Below are 20,544 nucleotides of genomic sequence, written 5' to 3' on the forward strand. Positions count from 1 at the left end.
AACTGGCCCAAGAGCAACATTGTAGGATGTTTTTACAATACAATGCGCCAAATATACCTACTTCAGGCCATACAGAACACCAGGCAAGGCTGCTGGAGGCCTGTCTAGGAAAACATTGGAATAGGTAAAGGGCAGAGCCCAAAACCTGGCACGATCTTATCTGTACCATCTGTAGAAGCAGTCTTCAGAGCAAACGACCCCCGGAAGCCTACTCAGACCTCCTCTCAATGGGAACTAGTGGGTTCACTCTGACCAAGCAGCTGGAAGGGTATGGGTAACAGCCCAGCAGGATCTGGGACAGGGTAATGCAGAAAGCAGTTCCCAGGTCTACCACCACAGTGTTTGGTCACCAGCTGAGGAGTGCAACTACTAGAACATGGTACTTTGACCAGCAGATGGTGCTGAAGCATCGAAATGACAGACTATCTCCTAAATAATACACGTACCAGCAAGGAGAGTCCCAAATACGCGTAGGCTTATGAAACAAAAGCTGTGTAAATATATTGCAGTGACATTTGCTAATGACTTACAGGTCTTCTATTAAGCAAAGAGACTTCCATTAAGCACACAGTTATCAAATCTAAATTTACTGTCTAAGTTGTGCTGAATATTACCTCTTTCCATGCAGAGACACCAAAGAAAATCATTACTTATGGCCAAAGTCACATGGAATAAACCTAAGAGTTCTCAGCACCTTTTCCAAAGTAGTTTGCCTGACAGAAGGAGTAAGAGAAGCTAAAAAAAGGAACATTGTCTCCCTTCTGCAGATAAAAAAAGAAGCAAACAACTAGTCCTTACCAAGAAATGGAAAACGTTGCCCTTTGAGATGAGCCTCTTCCCCAACCACACACACAGATTTACACCACATATACACATAAACCACTAATTATAATTACTTAGAAGGTTAAAAGTAAAATATTGTTGTCCTTAACCTGAGCAGAAAGGACAGACATGCCTGTTACTTAAGGGAGTGTCCAGAGGGAAAGAAACACTAGGTATTTGTACTGCCACGGCTTTGCCAGTACACAGACACAGTCCAAGTTCAAGGGGCTTTTCTCTTTTACTATACACTGCTTCCAAAAGAATGTATCTTCAAACTCTCAATGGTTTACCTCTGAATTTGTAAAGCACAATCTGTTGACTGTGTAGCCACAGTTGGAAGCCAATAGTTCTCCCTATCACTGTTGAGATATAATTTATTTCTGTTGACTTGAACAGCAATGGGGACTACTTTTGGGATCCTCGTTAATAGAAGACAAAATAAGAAAGTATTTCAAATTTAAAGATGAACTTGAAGTGCACAACTACAGCAACCAAACTTCTGTGCTCTAAGTACTACCAAATACAAGCAGATTTTATGGTATAACACAGAAACATAAGTAAGTTTAAAAAGTTACCTTCACACCAAGATTGAAGAAAAATCTAAGAATATTCTTATCTAGGAAAAAAACAAAAAAAACAACAGAAAAAGATCTATGAAGACCCAAAATATTATACTTCATCTGATCCAAAAATTAGTCCTTGCACAAAGAAGCAATTCAGTGGAGAAACACTGGTAGTAACTTGCTGCTCACATGACTGTCTGATTTGGGGTGGGGGTTTTTTTGCCATAGTAAGATATCTAGAACACAATGGCAGTTTAAATTTCAGTTTTAACAGTCTGTGGAACTGAACTTTTAGTTTTTAAAGAAACACTTCAGTAAACAACCACCACTGTGCAGACATGAGATGTTCTTTATGGGCATATTCCATATTTGTACTATGCCAAAATCTGCATTTTCCCAGACCAGTAAGGAAATGTTCAACAACTTCCAAGCTTTTGATTACAAGAGAAAACCTGTTACTGTAAAAAGAAGCAGTTCTCCAAAGGAAATCCTTTACATTCACAAAACCTCAAGTTATGGTGGGTCGAGCTATGAACCACAAAATGATCGTATCAGATTTCCAGGCGTAACCACTTAAAATAATCACTATGTTAGCAACACAAACTAAAGAGTTACAACTCTACTCAATATTCCCTCCCACACCTTAAATCATGGAATGACAGCAATTAGATCCTTTGACACAAACTAACAACAGGACCAAATAATTGCTCTTTATCTACATTTTAAGAAAACAAAACCTATGTGGAAAAACGGTATAAAATCCAGACCTCCTCCTAGCTTCTCACCTTTAGGTAAGTCTTCCCCAGTATTGCACAGGGAGTAAGAGGGTGCAATGGCTCTTTCTCCCTTTTCACTAAAAGGGAATCCAGGGTATAGTGGATCCTGATAAGGATTCAGAGTCTGAGGCAAAGGCATTAAAGGCTGGTTAACTGCTTGTAGCGACACGGGAACTCCAGCAACTGGAGCAGATGTTACCTGAGCCTGTGATACAATAGAGTCAGGTCCCGTTGCTGGGGCTGGCATCAATGAAGAAGCAGGTATTTGGGCTGGAATACCTATGGGTGGAAAAAAAAATAAAATATATACATTATCTCAACTATACAATCACAAAAGAAAATTACAGCAGGGAAGCAAGTTTCAAAAGACAGAAGAAAAAAAAAAAAGAAAAAAATGGTATTCAGGAAGACATAGGAGGAAATTCTTGAGTAGGGAATTTACAAACAAAAGAAGATTCAGCTAAATACAGAGAACAGTTTTCAGAAAGAGTGAAACAGTTAAGCTTTCCAGAAATAGCTAAACTCTCCCCGTATTTATTTTTAAAATTATGAATACCAGAAGACAGGAAGGGGAAAAAAGGGGGAGGGACCTGAAACATATATGTGAATCTCCACAGCTCTCATTCTGACTAGTCATTTACTGAATCTCAGCTCAGAATAACTGGGCTATGTGTCTTCTGTCACAGATGGGGCCAAGTATGACAGGACTGTTACCATATCATGTGAACATAGCATGCTGATTTGAAAGCTAGTTCTTGTACAGAAACACAACAGTGGGAGAGAAAATACAGCACCTGATCTAGTGAGCAATACTGAATCTAAACCAATTCCACGTACCATAAGATACGCACAGCACAGAAAAACCTTTATACTGGCTTCGCAGCTTAGGTCCAAATGGATCTCATCAGTTTCAGACATGCCAGACCCAAGCTGAGTCCTTAGTGAAACAAGGAGCTTATTCCATGGGACAAAGAACACAAATGTATCAAGCTTCAACATGCTGACAGTGTGTTATACCTTAAGCAGATCCTCAAAATAAGCCCCCTCAAAACTCAATGCTATTCCACTCAGGAGAAAACCAGAGCTGAGTATGCATCATCCCTCTTCCACCTTCAGGTAGGGAATAAAGCAAACTATACAGATGGGCAATCAAAGACCTACTAGAACTCTCACTAGCTTCCAGCAGGGAGAAACTATATTCCTATAAATGACTGTCTTTGGAATGGGAAGTTATATGGAACAGTGTCTCCTGGAGGCACCTTCAATTTAGCACCACAGTAAAAGTACTTTTCAGGGTTAGTAGTTTCTGATTTATGTTAATATTTCTTCAAACCTGCTGGTCCATAGGTTGTTGGCTCACTTGGCCAAGCTGGCACAATGGCTGGTACAGAAGGCACTGTTGGAGGTAAATGCACCTCAGAAAAGACTGGTGAGGGTGTCGGAGTTATGCTTGGTAAGCATTCTGACACGTTCTGTAAAAACAAAGAGATCACATGAAATTATTCTAAATCACCATTGTTGGTGACCCCTAATGTGTCTGACTTCTACCAAAAAAGGCTTGATGACTTACTATTAACCAGACCACCACCATAGCAAAATATTTACTAGTAACATATCAGGCTGTATACATAAGAGAGATCTGAGATACATTACATCACTGTGTGAAAAACTGCACTGAGCTCTACCCAGAAGGTGCCTGAACCACAGAGAGCCATTAGTGGTATAACCACCTCCACAAGCATTAGATTTTGTCTCTCCCATCCAAAAAAAGCCACCCTCACGAACAATTACTGATAACCTTGGAGAAACCTGAAAAAGCAAAGCTGAAGAATTTAAAGTGAAAAGCATGGTTGTCTTAGCAGAAAAACATGAAATAACCCCTGTCTCAGAAGAGAAAGGATATACTTTTACTTTTCTATCAAGGGTTGTCCTTCTGACATTCTTTATGTTGCACATTACAGATTCCTAACTATAAATATGACATTTTAGCACTATCACCATAGAAATGACTACGTAATTGAAAGCCAGTATTATAATACGTACGTGGCTGTGATGAAGCTCCCCTTTGTCTGAAGTGTCCTGACTGGAAAACTTTGAAATCAAACAAACATTCCTTACTTGCTCAGCAAGAATGGGAGAATCTGTTTTCACTTGTTCCAAGGGAGACGAAGCTTTTGGATAACTCTCATCTTGACTATTCTTCTAAAGCAAAGTTAGAAACAAGACACAGCTAGTCTAATCGTAAGATTTATTTTTCAGAGAGGCATTCAAAAATATTCAACCACACTACATATAAAGTGGACTAAGCACCCAATCACTATTATACTAGTGGAACATTTTGCTCATTGAAAGGACAGCAAAGGTTAAAAGGCAACAAGAGGCCACAAATCTTCACTAAGCTTCAGAGATCATGGTCTGTTAGCACAGCAGCTATTAGTAAACATCAAATCTTCTGTGGTCCCATTATACTGAAAGTACAGACTGTACTAAGCAATTACAAATCCAGATTCATAAGTGCTCTCAATAGCCCAGATTTGAGAACTCAGATTGCAGAGGAAGACTATAAGGATGGGTTACAGGGGCTGAGGAAAGCTGACAGCAATACAAGCCTCCAACCTTAGAAATGTTTTACTAAAAGCTGTAAAGCAGCAGCAGCAATCTGCTAAAGGCAGCTATTGCTCTCCTAATCATGTATCAGAGAAGCAGTAACATTAAAAAAAAATTTGGTCTTTTCTTTAAGATTACCTCAGATGAATTTGGCTCAAGCTTCTGACTTAAGTGGATCTGCCTGGAATTTGACTCTGTAACACCAAGACATAACCTAGTAAATGAACCATTACACCACTTATGGCTATCACAACTTAAGCCAGTTACAAGTTTGTCTTTCCAAACTTAAACCTTCAAAACAAAACCTACCTCAGCACATATTACTTCAGACAACTTAAGCTTCAATTTTTATCAAAGCATCCTAAAATAAACAGTTAGGGCAGTAACAGAGCAACTACTTCAACCTGGGTTTTCAAAGCTCTACAGGAGTTCTTTACTGATGTTTGTTAACCATTTTGGTGATGCTTGAGGGAAGCAGGAAAGAAATGTAGCTGTCTCTTTAAACACATATCATTCACCCTAAATCCCTCCAAGTGAAAAAGAAATGTTTGTACTTTAATCAAAGTGAAAATGTTTTCATCTGCACTTCCATATTCAAGTGTTAAGGTAACAGAAGCTTAAAGTCTTGTCTACTTCCCACTAAGAGATAGATCAATTTAGAAGGTTTCAATGTTTCAAGAGATCTAGACGGTTTTCAGACTGATGCAGAAAATTTAATTTCTTGAGCACCAGCAAACACTTGGCGGGGGAGAAAGTGTTGAAAACAATCATGGCATAATCTTCATATAATAAGATCTGCACAAGTTCTTCACATTCTAGCTTATGTTCAAATCTGGTTACCACTGCCTGTCAATCAAATTCACGCACATAAGTTTAATAGTAACCGCTAAATAGATATGTACTTTTTAAAAGTTTAGTATATGCACCATCACAACTAGACAATGTAAACTAAAACAATATTGATTATGAGAATTACTGCCAATTCCCCAAACACCAATAGGAATCTCAAAATACTCAGAATGAAGTACAGTTTATTCCCATAGGATTTTTAACCTAGTTTCAGAAGAGGCAACGCAAGCCAGAGCATCACCAAACCCAGGGAAAGGTGCACATGCCATGCACTTCAGCAAAATCTATCATGACACTATAGTAAAGAGCTTTCTCTACATCGATATTCTTTTTGGCATTGCTGATAAAACAAGTTTTCAAATGAAATAAGTTTTCAGATGTTTGGGGAATGAAAAATAGGTAGCAGCAGTCCTTGTGAGACTATTGAAGAAGGCATTACGTGTTGTAAGAGGGACTAAGTGTACCATAAATATAAATCAGCAATGCCTCTGCTGTCACCAGAGATAAGGGAAGAAAAAAAAAATTAAAAAAAAAAACCAGAGGGAAGGAACAGCTTTTAAGAGGAAGCTAAAGTGTGTGATTTTATTTAGTTGGGGAAAAAAAAAAAGTGGAAGAAGCCAAGACCAAATCTGGTTATGGCAAAGCTGACAGGACAAAAAATAAAAATAATAAAAAAAAATTATTGGTTGCATTTAGCAAAGATTTACTACCTCCTCACAGCTACAGCTTTCATCTATTACTGCCACATTACACTTTCTCACAGAAGATGCAAAGCTTAAGAGCCAATGAAGAGAAGCTAAAGAGTGTTAGAACAAATTGGAAACCTAAACAAAATTTCACTATGTGACAGCTCTTTCTACTGTAAATGGGGGGGGGGGGGGTGTTCAACTCTTCTGTATAACCATCTTCTCCCCTCTTTCCATACCACTGTATGTTAATTCTTAACCATGCCATATTGAATACTTTCACCTGCTTTTCTCTCAGCTGACTCCAGTAAGCATTCTTAATACTCCTCCCACTGGCACTTTATGCCACACTCACTAGAATTTCAACAGGATCTAATTTAGCGTAGCTCTGATAGTCTTTTCATTTCTCTCATTCCTCTTCTCATTTACTACAAAAATCCAGCAAGGAGCTTGCTCTTTCAGCCACATTCACAAAGCAGGAAAACATGTAATCTCTTCCCCAACTACACCTTTGCTACTTTAAGCCTAGCTTAGTTTGGCACTATTACTTATGACAATTTTCCCCTCATTGCCCAAACAAATGCCCCATCTTCAATCAATTCTGAGACTGGTAATAAAACCAACCAACCAAAAAGCTTTGATCAAAAAACATTTATTTTTACCTTTATCCTTCTGCTCTTCCACCTCTGCCGCCCACTTGCTGTTTCTTCTCTCATTATTTGAGAACTTTTTCTGGTTTAAATTATCCACAGTCTGTGTAGCAGCCTGACAGACTGACTGATTCTAAAGAAGTTTACAAAAGCAGAAATATGAATTTATATAAGAAGTCCAATGACACTTTTGCCATCACGTGACAGATTCATCCACTCTTTCATTCATTGCTAAATTTTGCAAAGTGTCCTTTGAAAGCATTCACATCATTAGTTCACATGAAACAAAATCTGCTTCACATAGACAATATCTGCTTTAAAAAATCACATCCTGCTTCTGCAGGTGAGCAAGTACAGCATACCGTTATCCACAGCTCAAATAGAGCAACCTCTGTCCATTAGGTTTCAGTCTTAGTCTATTCTCTGCAGTGCAGAAGAGCTGTATGTTTCTTCTCGATTAAACCAATATAAGTAATTACTGCTCAAGAATTGAAAGATATCGGGCAGGAAGTCACTTCCACAACGCAAGAGCTTTAAGGCCCATCTTTCACCTACTCATTCTTCCCAGCCTGGGTCTTGTTTCTGTTTGCCCTAGGATTTAAATCCAGAAAACCCCACACATCTCTAGAATAAACGTATGTAGACAAGCAGCTCCTTACCCGTAGGATCTGCTCACTCTCTGGATGTAATGAGACTCCAATTCACTTTCTTTAAAAATTGCATCGACAGAATAATCTCTCAAAATCTAATGGTTACATTCTTCCCTCAGACAGACAAGTCTGAAGCCAGCTCAGCTCCACAACAGAAAAAGAGCAAGTCTGAGAAAGAAGCTGCATTACTTATGACACCAGGCAAGTTCTCACACCAGTACGTTCTCAGGCTACAAAGTCACTTATAAATAAAACGAGCTTTACGTAAACCAAATCAGAAACAATCACCCAGTCAGCTCTGATATGAATTCAGGCACCACAGTGCCATTTTACTGAGCTGTTTCTCAGCTAAATTAAACTATACTTCAGATCAAGTTCTGTCCTCATCTCGCAGTTTGATCCCAACACACAAGAAAAATACAACATCTGAGTAACTGTAAGGGAGTGCAAAGCCTTCCGAAGACAGGAGGAACATGAACAAAGAAGCCCACAGCTTCTGAAGCTCAAGTGTCTACCATATTTATATGTCTAACGAGCTGTGTATGGTGGACATTAATTATTCCCAGGGGAAACTACTATGTATGTGTCTCATCTTGAATACAGAAAACATTGTAGATTCACATATTTCTACGAAGAAAGCGAGCATGAAGAAAATATCCTTAACTTTTGAATCATATCATAACGCAAGGACAGCAAAGCAACAATTGCTAATTAAAGATTCATGGACAAGTATGAAAAATGCACTATTAATTACAATGAAAAAAAGCATACATTGGAAAGAGCAGGAAAAGCTTGTTCATCCCTCTGCTGGATCTCATAAAGCGAACGAGATTCTTCTATAGCCTGTTTCTCCCTGCGTTCCTCTGGAGACAGGCCAAAGTAGTTACAATCTCTGCTGCTATGGTTTAGATCCTCAGTTCTCTCCCGGTCTGGTTTTCTGTAAAGGAAAAAATGAAATGGGACCACTTTGACAAAGAAATTCAATTATCACCAGAATCAAACACAATTCAAACTCATGGTTTAGAAGCAAGAAAGAAGATAATTATATAGCCCTGCTTATGTGATACCACATATACCAGATCCTTTTCTGCCCACTGCAAGTTACCCGTATGCATAAAATTTAAGGAAGAGAAAGAACGGATTTTGTCCGCTATTTATTCAGTTCAATGCAATTTTGAAAGACTTTGTAACAAATGGTAATTGTTAGATCATAGTTAAAAAACAAATCTCTACATCAAGTCATCTAATCCATTTCTGTGCCAACTGAGAACTGACCACCCCCCCACATGCTACCTATGAACATACAAGAGAAAATTGGGGAAGATTTCTGTAAACAGAAAAACAAAAGGCAAAATGCATTATAATTTTCAATGTCTGAAGCATCACTACACAAAATTAACATCACTGTTTCAGCTTTCTGAATTACTTAACTAAACTTTTTAGGATACTCATGTATTTAGATTAAAAGGGAAAGAAAAATGCCCTTAAAATGTCGCATGTGGCAGACCTCAAAGACACCCCAGCCCCCTTTATTCCACAAGGAGTTACAATACAGAAGAGTGACAGAATAGACCATGAAGAGTTTGGGTTTGTATCCAAGTACAGAATAGTCTTTTAGACAGGATAGAAAAAGAGTGGCAATAATGAAAAACTCTGCTGCAACAGCACAAGGAATCCAAAAATCACGATGGCAGCAATTTTGACAAAGGTTTTTAAAAAAAACCAAAACCCAAACAAAAAAAACACCACACAATTATCTTTCCTGTCCTTGTATGTATTCCTAAGGACTTGGAACACTTCTTACAAATTCAATAGCAACATATTTCAAAAGAGCATGTTGGAAGCATCCGGAGCAGGCACCCAGGCTCCAAGAAGCTCAGCCAGAGTTCAAGATAAGGAAGATATTACTTGCAGTTTTACCTTATAGTTTGGGAAGGATTCCTGCCTGGAGCTTTTTGCTCAGTTGAGGTCTGATGAGGTTGGGGTCCAGAACATAAGAATTGATGCTGCCTGGTTCCCACAGTATGCTGAAGTCGAGGAGGTAGTGCTGACTGGGGTTTTATTGACTTGCTCGGATTCTTTGGCCCTCTGCAATCTGCATCTGTGATAAAGACGTTATAACAGATTTACTTATTTTTTTTAATAATTTTGTTAAGCTTTTTGGGACAAAACATCTGACAATAAGATTCTGCCACACAAAGACAGGTATAATCCTACCAGGCTGAGCATTCTGCCCCCACGTTGGGAAAAACTTTTTTATCTTCTTCCCTGGCACAGTGTTCCAGCCCTCCATAGGAGAGGCCTGCGGAAGAGGTTTAAGGCTCTTCAGTGAGACAGTATGCCTACAAAACAAGGAATTACGGAGGGAAAAATATCTTAAAGACCAGATCAGGGCCTGCATAAATCAATACCACACATTTACTAACACAAAGATCTTTCCATTTTTGCGAACGCTGCATTCGAAGTCCTTTGTTCTCTATATTTAGACTCAAGCAATGTGTAAAAGAACAACAAACTTTTTTTTTTAAATAAAACTCTCTCTGATAAGTTAATACAAACTTAGCCAGTAAAGAACAATCAACCATTTGTGAAGTGAGTATTCTAACGTCTTCAGTGCAGACAGAAGAGGAGAATAATCAGAAAAAGCAATATACTCAACAGATAAACTTATCAGAAACACTGCAATAGGTGTCAAGATTGAAAAACATTATATTGGTGGTTTATATCCCAGAGCAATTACTGCATTTTTAATTGAGGTTGCTGTAGGATGTCCAAGCAACTGTTTACCTTATCTGAAAGGAAGACATTCAAATCAGGTTAAATCTCAATTTAAAAAGGGAACAAACTGCAAGACCATCTTCAGATCTCACAACTTATTTATTTTTTTACAGAAGGAGATCACATGAGATCAACAGGCATCTTTCTCCTTCCCTCATTTACCTAGACTGAAATTGTTTCGTCTTACCAAACTACACTCAACTATGGGGTTTTTTTTGCCCCAGAAGAACTACAGAACTTACAGCAGACCTCAAGAAGATGTCTCAAACCACGCCCCTACCCCCCCAAAAAAAAACCCCACCCAACACACACAACCAAAACCTCCACCACAAACAAAAACAGCCAACCAACAACAACTTTAAACACTTAAGTTTGTCCAAGGTAGGGGAAGGAAGATGCTGATCTAAACAGCAATTTGGCACACTCTGTATGAAATCAGGCAGAGCTACTCAACCAACAGAGAAGCTAGCTGCTTTGATGGACCTTTTAATATGAAAAGCTTGTCACAAATCTAACATCTAATTATTAAGCACAACAAGCAACGCTTAACTGGGATGGTGTCAATCTGTTTAGGATTGAATCTTGTGAGGAAAAAAAAAATTAAATATAATTCTAATACTAACGTAGTTACTGTTTTACTCTGCAAGTAATATCCAGACTACTTAGCAGTAAAGAAAATAAGTCTGAAGTGACAATTAATGCAGAGCCCCTCTTTCCTTTTTTTATTTAGTATCTTGTTTTCTTAAGAATTTTGTGGTAGTACTGCTTCAAGTAAAGGAGCAGATACACTTCAGGGCCTGAAATTAACTCTGAACTAAAGTCATGCTGCCATTACCAAGGTTCAGTTTGGCACTCTTTTCCAAAAAAGATTAAGCACTTACTTTGCTCCAAGCTCTTCTACAAACACAACAACTGGCCCATTCTCTGAACAAACTTCTTGAATATGGGCATTATAAAATTTCCCATTATGGTCTAAGCGCACCTATAAGGAAAACGAGTAAGAGAAAAAATTAATTACTTGAAAAGTAATGAGATTTGAACAAAGCAAATTTACAAAACGGTAATCGTTATCTCCAGACTTGAACATAAATACCTGGAACTATGATGTTGGTTTTGGTCTCTCCAAAGAAAAGCCTCTATGACAGAAAACACTAAAATTTCGTTCTTTGTCATGCAACTGTATGCACGCAAAAACTTTACATGCAGCAGTATGATAAAGCAAGGGCAGCCACCAGCAAAAGATGCAGTGGAGATAACAGTTTTATAAGATGGACCTACCCCACACATTAGCACATCACAGGAATAACTAGCAAGCTTACAGAGCCCAAGAAGAGAAGAACAGAGCTTCGCCTGAACCAACTGCCCTAAATGCACCTACCTCTCACATAGAGGCTGCTAGCGCTCTACAACACCGAGCAAGGACTCACCACAGAGGCAACCCTGCACAAACCTATCTGCATACTTAATGTTAAGGTCCACAGTCATCTTATGAAATATACTCTTGAAGTTAACCTTGTGAATTTTTAATGCAGTAAAATTGCACTGATCAGATGTTCTATTACATGCCTTTTCTACATAGATGCTGTAAGTCATGAACACTGCCAAAGTTAAATAATGAGCATATGCACAGCTGAAGACACAAGCAAAGAATATTTAGAAAGTAGCAATTATTTATCAAAATAGTTAACAAAGAGGGAAAATAGGCATCTTGAGCAAAACGTTAATGACTCCATGAACTATAATTCAATACTACTTACTTTACATTTATCTCCAACTGAGTATTGCATGCCAGCAGCAATAGAAAAATCTTGTTTCTGCTGATCTGTAAATATATTAGCAGTAACACACTGTTAGTTTAAGTACACCAAAAGAGTTACTTTCTTGATGCAGTAAAAATGCAAACCAGAAGTTCAGGCCCTAAATCTGCACACTGACCCATGCGAGGAAAACCACTGCCTAAACCCAAACTGCCATTTGTATCACTGTTCTTTAAGAGTGATTCCCTTTATCTATCAGCTTGCAAAAGCTGGAATTTTTAAGTATTTGGTTACTTACCCCATTTGGATTGGAGCCAAACATCATATTCAACATTTCTGTAAACTGATGGATTGAGTGATTTAAGGACTTTTTTAGGTAAGACCAACAAGGTAGGATTCCCATTGCTCTTAAGGTGCTGTATGAAACAGAACAAAGTGCTAAATGGTCAACTACATAAAGATGTACAGTGTTCCATTTTTCAACACAGTGCTCAAGCTTTAAAATGAAATATAAAGCAGCTGAAAATACATAAAGTATAAAAGAGCTTTGAAAAAAAATAATTCAGTGGTGTTCTTTTAACTATACCAGAACAAAATTAAGAACTAAGCAGCATTAAAATGGACACTATCCACCTTTTGGCACATCAAAAGCAAACTTTACTTTTCAAAGAAATAAGTAGTTTTTAAGATATTACATGTTAGGAAAACTAGAAACTCAAGATTCTCTCATGAACATTAAACACTGAAAAATATAGAAAAAAGTATAAGTTATTAGGAAGAAAATATATCTTAACATATAAATACCTTGCTGCCAGAAAGAGACTTCAATCCATTCATATCACTAACTGTTGTAGCTTTACTTCTGCAAAAGGACAGAAGCGAGCTGTGGTAATACAGTATTAATAAGGCCTGGAAATCAGGTAAGAAACATCTTGGAAGTGGATAAAAATACTGAAAGTAGCACTCTCTACATATTTTTCCACAATAAGCATACCACAGAACATCTTAATCTCTTAAAATGAAGAAGCTAAGTCTAAACCAAGAACTGTATTTTTAGCTTTATGGACACAGGAATAAAATTTTTGTTTCTAAGTACAAGTTTCAAAAAGTCTTACTTATGTGTACTGACTTAGCCATCACTTAAAGAAAAAAAAAAAGGGGGAGGGGGGGAACAGGACACGGGACAGGCAACAGAAAAACAATTCCTCTAAAATTCTTACAACCACACAGGAAAAACATAGCAAAAGCAGACATAAAAACCCCCAAACCTCAAAACCAAAATCCACTCCTTTAGTTGATTGGCATCAGGCACTCTAATTTACTCTTATTTTCTATACCTGACACTGCTGGAAAATTACTTTCCACAGAGTAAAAACCAAGTATTTTCCCCTACAGCAGTGGTAGGCAACTGTCAGCATTAACTTTTCCAAAAAACAAACTAAACTATTACATTTAACAACAACGTAAGTGAAAAGTTCACATTTATAAAATGAAAAAGATCTTCTGGAAAACTAGGTAATGAGACAAGCTGAAGTCAACTTTAAGACAAGCAAAAATATTAAGAATTTATAAACACAGCAAAGTGTTGTAATTTGTGTTAACTAGGTCACTAGCTCTTATGTCATAAGACACATGGTTTAAATCAAAAACGTGAAGTTTGATAGTCTCAAGTGAGTGTATGACCTTCATTTACAAAGGTGCTATGGAAGTTAGCAATGTATTTTCTTACGAATCCCAAAGATACAGGGTAATGCTACTGCATATGAAGCCCAGGAAAGCTCCAAGAACAGAAAGGAATAAAGGTTTCCACTCTCTGACATTTAACTACAATAACTGTTCCCCAAGGCAGAAATACTGTGTATTTTAATTGGAAGTGTTCCCTATGTTTTTGGGTTTTTTAAATTCTAAACAAGAAAGGAAGCTAATCCCCTTCCCAGAACTTGGTTGTCTTTCTGTAGTGATTTCCATCGTCTTCCTTTCTGTTGTTCTCAGCTTGAGGAAAAAATCAGCTCCCAAAGTCTCAAAGAATTTCTTCTGCCATATGCCACACAGACTACAGCAGAGCCCCCAGAAAGGACTTTAATGAGGTTCAGCGGGAAAAGTGGACATGATGCACTAATACAGCAGAATCTCCATGACTTCAGTGGAATTTCACACAAGCCAGGGTTGTAAGAACAATATTAAACAGAAGAAAAACCACCAATATGTAAATGCAAAGATTTACTGTGTAAAAGGAATCAGTAGGTCAAAATCTCAAAGCTAGCTAAGAGCATCCAGGTTCAGCAAAAGGAATACAAACCCACAAATATAATCACTTTATAAAGATCAAGTAACCAAATGGAGCAAGCTACATCTGTATTTCTCCATTAACTACACCTCAAGTAGGCATTTCAGCCCCCAGATGTGGAAGCGACATAAGTTGGATTAGATTCCTTTAACTCTATTCAGTTGTAAGAGCGAGCCAAGTAATTCTCATGGAGTTTACCATGACACGCTGGCACTCTGACAGTTCTCCCAGGGGATTCTGCTATTTTAAACAGGAAGAGGGACATGTTGCAATGGCAATATTCCATTATGTAAAGAGACCCAAAGCTAGACTGCGGGGAAAAACAGAGGAACCAGAACCCCGTCCTCAGGTACAGTGAAGACTACACATTTCATTCTTTCATAGTTCTAACCTTACCTCTTTGTGTTTCTTTTCTTAGTAATTTGTAAAGGTTTTCAATCTTAACTGTTAGATTCTACTACCCATCAGAAATTCAGAAAACTCATTTAACTTGTATTGCTGACAGGCATCTTAACATTAACTTTTAAATCCCTTTTACCTGTAGTTGTCGTCATCTGAATCTGAAGCAGATACTTCACTGCTACCATTACTTTCCTCTGTCACACCAACAGCACCAAGTTCTGCTATGATTTTCTTTACATCTGTATCAAATACTTTCTCATAAAGCAACTCATACAGCAGAGCTGGGGAAGAGAAGGAGAAGGCGGAAGGGCCAAATCAATTACAAGGTAAATGAGATTTTATACCACCATTACAGACCCATTTCAAATTACTTCAAAGCACGCAAGCATTTTGATATGTTAACTGAAACAGTGCAGGCATTAGAAGCAAAACTAGCTGCAGCCACTATGACTTAATGGATATGCATGAAACTAGTAGAAATCAGGTCTCTTGACAGACAAATTTGGCCTTAGCCTTGTAACTCTGCACATAGGCAGAGATTTCCTGAACAATCAGAATCTTTGTAGGGATTGTCACAGTGACCCATCAAACCTGATTAGGACCTTTGGGCATTTCTGCGACCTGGTAAAGAAAACAGCAACCCATGAAGACAGTTACTTTTTGTATGTGCAACCCCCATTAATTTCTGTGACAAGTTACACATGCAAGGGTAATTTTAACATAAATAATTAGTTTGCTAACGTAGTCTGAAATACAAAAATTAAAACCAGAATGCTGACCAAAGACAATGCAACAGATTATAAATTAGTACACCAACATTTTCTGTTTACATTAGACCACCCAGATTCAAAGAGGCAGATGATATATCAAGAGGAGAAGACTTACCTGCTTTGTCAAGAATCAGGACACAGTAAGAATTCACGCTCTCGCAAAATCATAGAGTTATTGACAATTCAAATGGAAAAACTAAGCTACTGAAGAATGACTATAATAAACTTTCATACAGAGTCTTTTCCTGAAACTTGATGGTGATAATTTTAAGATTTGGAGTAAAAATACATGCTTTTAACTAACCAACATAATACTTACACTGGCACAGAGCAGCCTTTTCCGAATACTCTATGGGATAAACAATATCATAGTGGTTGCCATTTGAGAAGCACAACAATACCTATTAAAAAACACACACAGATATTTTAGGTTGGGCATCTCACTTAATTTCTTCGTATGAGAACTACCTTTTAAATTCAATTTAACGTACCAACGTGCTTTGATATATCTTAGCATCTCAAAGTATCAATATCATGTTTAGTGGATGTCCTTTAAACCAAAAAGAATTTGACCCAAAGTCAAAAAGAATTTAAGACGGAGGTAGCTATGTGAGTCAGCACTTGTACATTGATTTTTACAGAATTTTAGATTACTAGGAAGATATACCACACCCCAAATATGGACCATCTCTTGAAAAAGAAGCGCTACATGTATTAACAGAATAGCTGCCTTAAATAGGTACAGAAGAAAACTGAAATTCTCAGAACATTTCACTGTGTTGAATAATAAAACTCACACAAAACTACTTGCTTTTTATAAAGTAGTCTTAATTCAGCCTTTCACAATAGCCATATTTTTATTTTTACCTTATCAGAAAAGCCATTTTCAGTTACATGGGAAGGAGCAGCATTTGGTTCCCGGTATATTATGAAATCTTTCCTGAGAAAAAAGTAGCAGTTAAGAATTCATTTAAAAATTACAATCAATAAAAAAATGGAATATTCAAGTTAAGTTCAAGGATGTACATAACCACAGAAAACATCTAGCGGGAAAGAATACTGAGTACAACTATCACTGGTCAAAAAAAGGCTGACTTTTATGAAAGGATATAGTAGAATAAGATGTGCTGGTACAAGATGAACAGAGCCAATGGCAAGTAAAACAAATTTCCAGATACTGCCTTCTGGAGCTGTGTTTAGAAGGATGATGGCTCCTCCGTCCCAGAGAAATTCCTTACACTTTGCTATTTGGAAACCCAACTGAACAAAGAGGAGGTTGGTTTTATGAACAGAAACAGGAAACAGTGATAAGTTCCCAGAAGGCAAGCAATGGCTTAGCTCAATCTGTACTAGCAGATTGACCACACGTGCGTGAGAACCCTTTGAGTGTGGAGGCCAGCTAAGAGAACAGCCCATGCCTGCACTCAGAAATTCTTCTTGCCTCCCAAACCAAGTTCTTCTGCTCAGAAGGGTCCGCAAGTTTCTGGTCCCAAACGGTGGCCACGCTGCCACAACATGCTAAGGAGCATGCCAAAAGCCCAACAGACCATCAGCAGGCATAGCCTGAGGATCAGATATTGTAATCAAGCCTCCAGCACCTCTGAAAAAAATCACTTGTCGCAGTTTTTTCATGTGTAGCAAGAAGAATCTTTTCCAACTGAGAGAACAGAACCAAACTTTTTGGGAAGCTTGGACGGAACCAGCAGATGGTGTGCTGTTGCAGTCTTGGCAGATACTCATCATCAAGGGTCTAGTACAGTTTTTCAAAACAAGTTTAGAAAACTTTTACCACTGCAAGCTAAGTTTGGGTACCTCATTACATTTAAGAGGATTAAAAATACCATGAATTAAAGGTTGTGCAACTACAGTTAAACAAATTTAGAATTTACATTCCACACTTAGTAGTTCTTTTTTTAGCTTGTTAGATTTAAAAGTATAAAAAGTTGAGCTAGAATATAAAGTAACATACATAGGAAAATCCACAACTGATACTGACATGACATACTAGTTGATTTTTTTATTTTCTGAAAACTGAAAGACTATCAATCTTTGCTACTTGTTTTTCTGCTATAATCAATCTCTGTCATGATCTTAAATCTACTTATTTTCTCTCTCTTTTATCCATAATCCTCCCTTTGAATTCTTTGCTCAGCAACTTCTCAATTTCTTCAACTTCTTCCTTGCTCACAGACGCAAGTTTTATTAGTCTTGCAAAATGATTAAGTACATTCACAGGTGCGTTTTTGGATTAAAAAAATCCACACCACCAAAACTTTCTACAGCTCAGAAATACAATTCTGAGAGGAAAAGAATTTCGTAGCTCAGAGATCCACCTGCTTCAGGGAGGCAAGAAAAATTTACTAGATAACCAGATTATACTTGTGATAGATCTGAGGAATGAAAATGAAAACAAACCTATTCACACTGCTTTTATAACCTATGCTTGAAAAGTCTGAAACTCTTTCACTTCTCCACTTGGCACAGAACAGAAATTCATACTTCTGCTTTCCCTCAGTCTGCCAGCACGCAGGAAGGAAAGCAATTCTCTCCCCCTACCACCATCACCATTCCTACTTTCCGAGAGCCTCTAAATTTAGAGGCTTTTTAATAGAAGCCAGTCTTCCCAAAACAAGTATGGCAGTAACAACTCTGCAGTGAAATACTACATATAGCTGCAACTATGACACAAGCCTCCTCATGCTTCCAGTGGAAATTTTAAAAAATACTTTTATCAACCAGGATTGGTCTCTGCATTCCTTTATCCTAGATACCAATGTATCATGACTTCAAAATAAACTGCTTCTATTTCATGAGAATAGATACAACAGAAATACAACAAACAGAAGATCACAACCATCCAGCTCCAATGTAATCAAGTACGCAATTTTGTTGACTTAAAATTGAGTTATGTCCCTTTACACCCTGGCTCAATCTAACCATCAGACCTTCTCTCTAAACCTTGAGCCAAACTTTACTCCAACTTTCAGTTCAGTCCTCTTCCACCTATGCAGCACATGCAACTCTAAACTGTCCCATTAACCACATAAAATGCAAAGATAGAATTTAATGCGATCTCCCACACTTAGCACTCATCTACGTATCTGAAATAAATATTTAACTCATTTGTCTCTCTCTTCTTATCATGAACTGTCTCATCAAGAATCAAAGTGCAAAGAAAGTCATTAATTTACAGTAAGCATTTTGAAATACTGAAATTTTCAACTGGTTTACAAAGAGCAAGAAGAGAAGATGCTGTACATTGCTCGTTCCCTGGCATAGGAATTAGAAAGCAGTTATAAATATTCAGCATATTGTGTCATACTATTTTGTGAAGAGAAATTAATATATAATATTACATTTAATAAAAACACATCAGCAAAACTGCTCATCACCAAGAGGAGTGTTTATCTATGCACAAATACCAAAACATATTTTAAGCGTAGCTCAAGCTATAGCCCTTGACAAACTCATACTATTTTGTCTATATTGATACAGTGGAAAAAGGAAAATTTATACAGGAAAAAGAATAAGCTATAGCGGTACACCAGGTAGTGTTATATGAGTACATACAACTTCATACTGGGGAGGTGCAAGAACGGCTTTCTAGCCTACAGCCTCGAATACTCATACCACTAAGCTATATCAGAGCATTTGTACAGAGGTAATAAAGAAATGGGTACAGCCCACAGCTTAGTAATAGGGTTTAATATTAAAGAAGAAAAAGCAATTTTAACAGAAAAATTAAGACATGAAAATTCGCAAAATACAAACTGTATGACTCTACCCACAATTAGTTGTGCAGGTGAGATGCATGACATTATTGCAAATCTGTATTCAAATCCCAGACTAGATGTCATTTTCAAAGCTCACTTTTCTATTTTTATTTAATACCTTAAGAGCTGCAGTTTTCAAACCATATTTGTAATTTTCTGGAGAACTACAGTATAACAAACAACTCCATCTTTGCTATTCCAACTGATTCACTAACAAAACAACTGAACTGATCTCAAAAACCATATTTAAAGGTTTTCTTACTTGTACATAAGAGAAAGGGCACTTATTTCTACTTGTCCAACCCATTCCTGTATTGAAAAAAAAAAAAAAGACAATTAAGTTCAAACAAACACTCAATTATTATAATTCCTCACATGCAGATCAAGAGAAGCAAGAAATCATTGTCGAAAATAAATATATTAACACTGAGTCTGGAGTTCAGCCAAGACACTTTGATTGTATTTGAATTTTTTTGAAATAACAATAACTATTCCAGTAGGGTGGTTAAGGGATATAAGCCAGAGGGATTTTTTCCCAAACTAGAAATGGATCTGTATGAAAACTGAGAGAACTAAAAACAATCATATAAACGCAGATCTATCAGTAAAGAGTATGATTTTGAAAGATGACAGAGTGTTTTTTATTTTTTTTCTTTTGTTAAACAACCAGCAGTCCAGCTTTTCAGAAGTGATTTTTGAAAAGTGACAGATTTACCAAGTGCTTTTAAAAATGTTACTCTCTACCTTCAGAACTGTCTGGTTTTGTGGGCCTGTAGCTATAGATGAACTGGAAAAAAAAACTTGAGGCTTAACTCCCATGCCTAAAACACAGATAACTTCCATACAAATATCTTGGCACGGTCTTGTGAAGTGCTCCAATGCAAAGTAGACAAACCACTTCCAAACAGTCAAAATAAACTTGTGATATTTAGTTGCATTTCTCATGCACATAGCTGTATATCAATAACTGAAGAAAGACCAAAAATCTGCCCATTAAAGCTGTTTAGCAGTGAAACGCCAGTAACACCAGAACCTAGACTCAAATCACAGAAAAGTATAAGTTGTTGCTTCCATTGCCAGCCTGCCACTGTACTGCGCTCCAGCATGATGAGACTTCATCTTTCTCATTAGTGTTTGGGGTTGTTTTTCTAAGTTCTTACTAAATTAAAACCAA

General features: G+C 37.4%; 1 protein-coding gene across 4 annotated transcripts in view; it reads right to left on the reverse strand.

The window, feature by feature from the left end:
- OTUD4 (OTU deubiquitinase 4) overlaps positions 1-20,544 on the reverse strand; it is a 33,361-nt gene that overhangs the window by 2,635 nt on the left and 10,182 nt on the right. The window contains exons 5-22 of one of the 4 annotated variants that reach the window (XM_075751240.1): positions 19,633-19,679; positions 16,465-16,537; positions 15,917-15,998; positions 14,964-15,108; positions 12,943-13,000; positions 12,437-12,554; positions 12,139-12,203; positions 11,263-11,363; positions 9,821-9,945; positions 9,524-9,704; positions 8,375-8,540; positions 6,966-7,086; positions 4,907-4,962; positions 4,205-4,363; positions 3,495-3,633; positions 2,361-2,440; positions 2,171-2,285; positions 1,398-1,438 (exon numbers count right to left, since the gene is read on the reverse strand). In XM_075751240.1, coding sequence (XP_075607355.1) covers positions 1,398-1,438; positions 2,171-2,285; positions 2,361-2,440; positions 3,495-3,633; positions 4,205-4,363; positions 4,907-4,962; positions 6,966-7,086; positions 8,375-8,540; positions 9,524-9,704; positions 9,821-9,945; positions 11,263-11,363; positions 12,139-12,203; positions 12,437-12,554; positions 12,943-13,000; positions 14,964-15,108; positions 15,917-15,998; positions 16,465-16,537; positions 19,633-19,679 — 1,872 coding nt within the window. Of the gene's footprint in view, positions 1-1,397; positions 1,439-2,170; positions 2,441-3,494; positions 3,634-4,204; positions 4,364-4,906; positions 4,963-6,965; positions 7,087-8,374; positions 8,541-9,523; positions 9,705-9,820; positions 9,946-11,262; positions 11,364-12,138; positions 12,204-12,436; positions 12,555-12,942; positions 13,001-14,963; positions 15,109-15,916; positions 15,999-16,464; positions 16,538-19,632; positions 19,680-20,544 lie in introns of all 4 variants that reach the window. The other 3 variants (XM_075751238.1, XM_075751239.1, XM_075751241.1) reach the window with 3 other exon arrangements.

Source organism: Balearica regulorum, chromosome 4 (assembly GCF_011004875.1).
Source record: "Balearica regulorum gibbericeps isolate bBalReg1 chromosome 4, bBalReg1.pri, whole genome shotgun sequence".
Lineage (NCBI taxonomy): Eukaryota > Metazoa > Chordata > Aves > Gruiformes > Gruidae > Balearica > Balearica regulorum.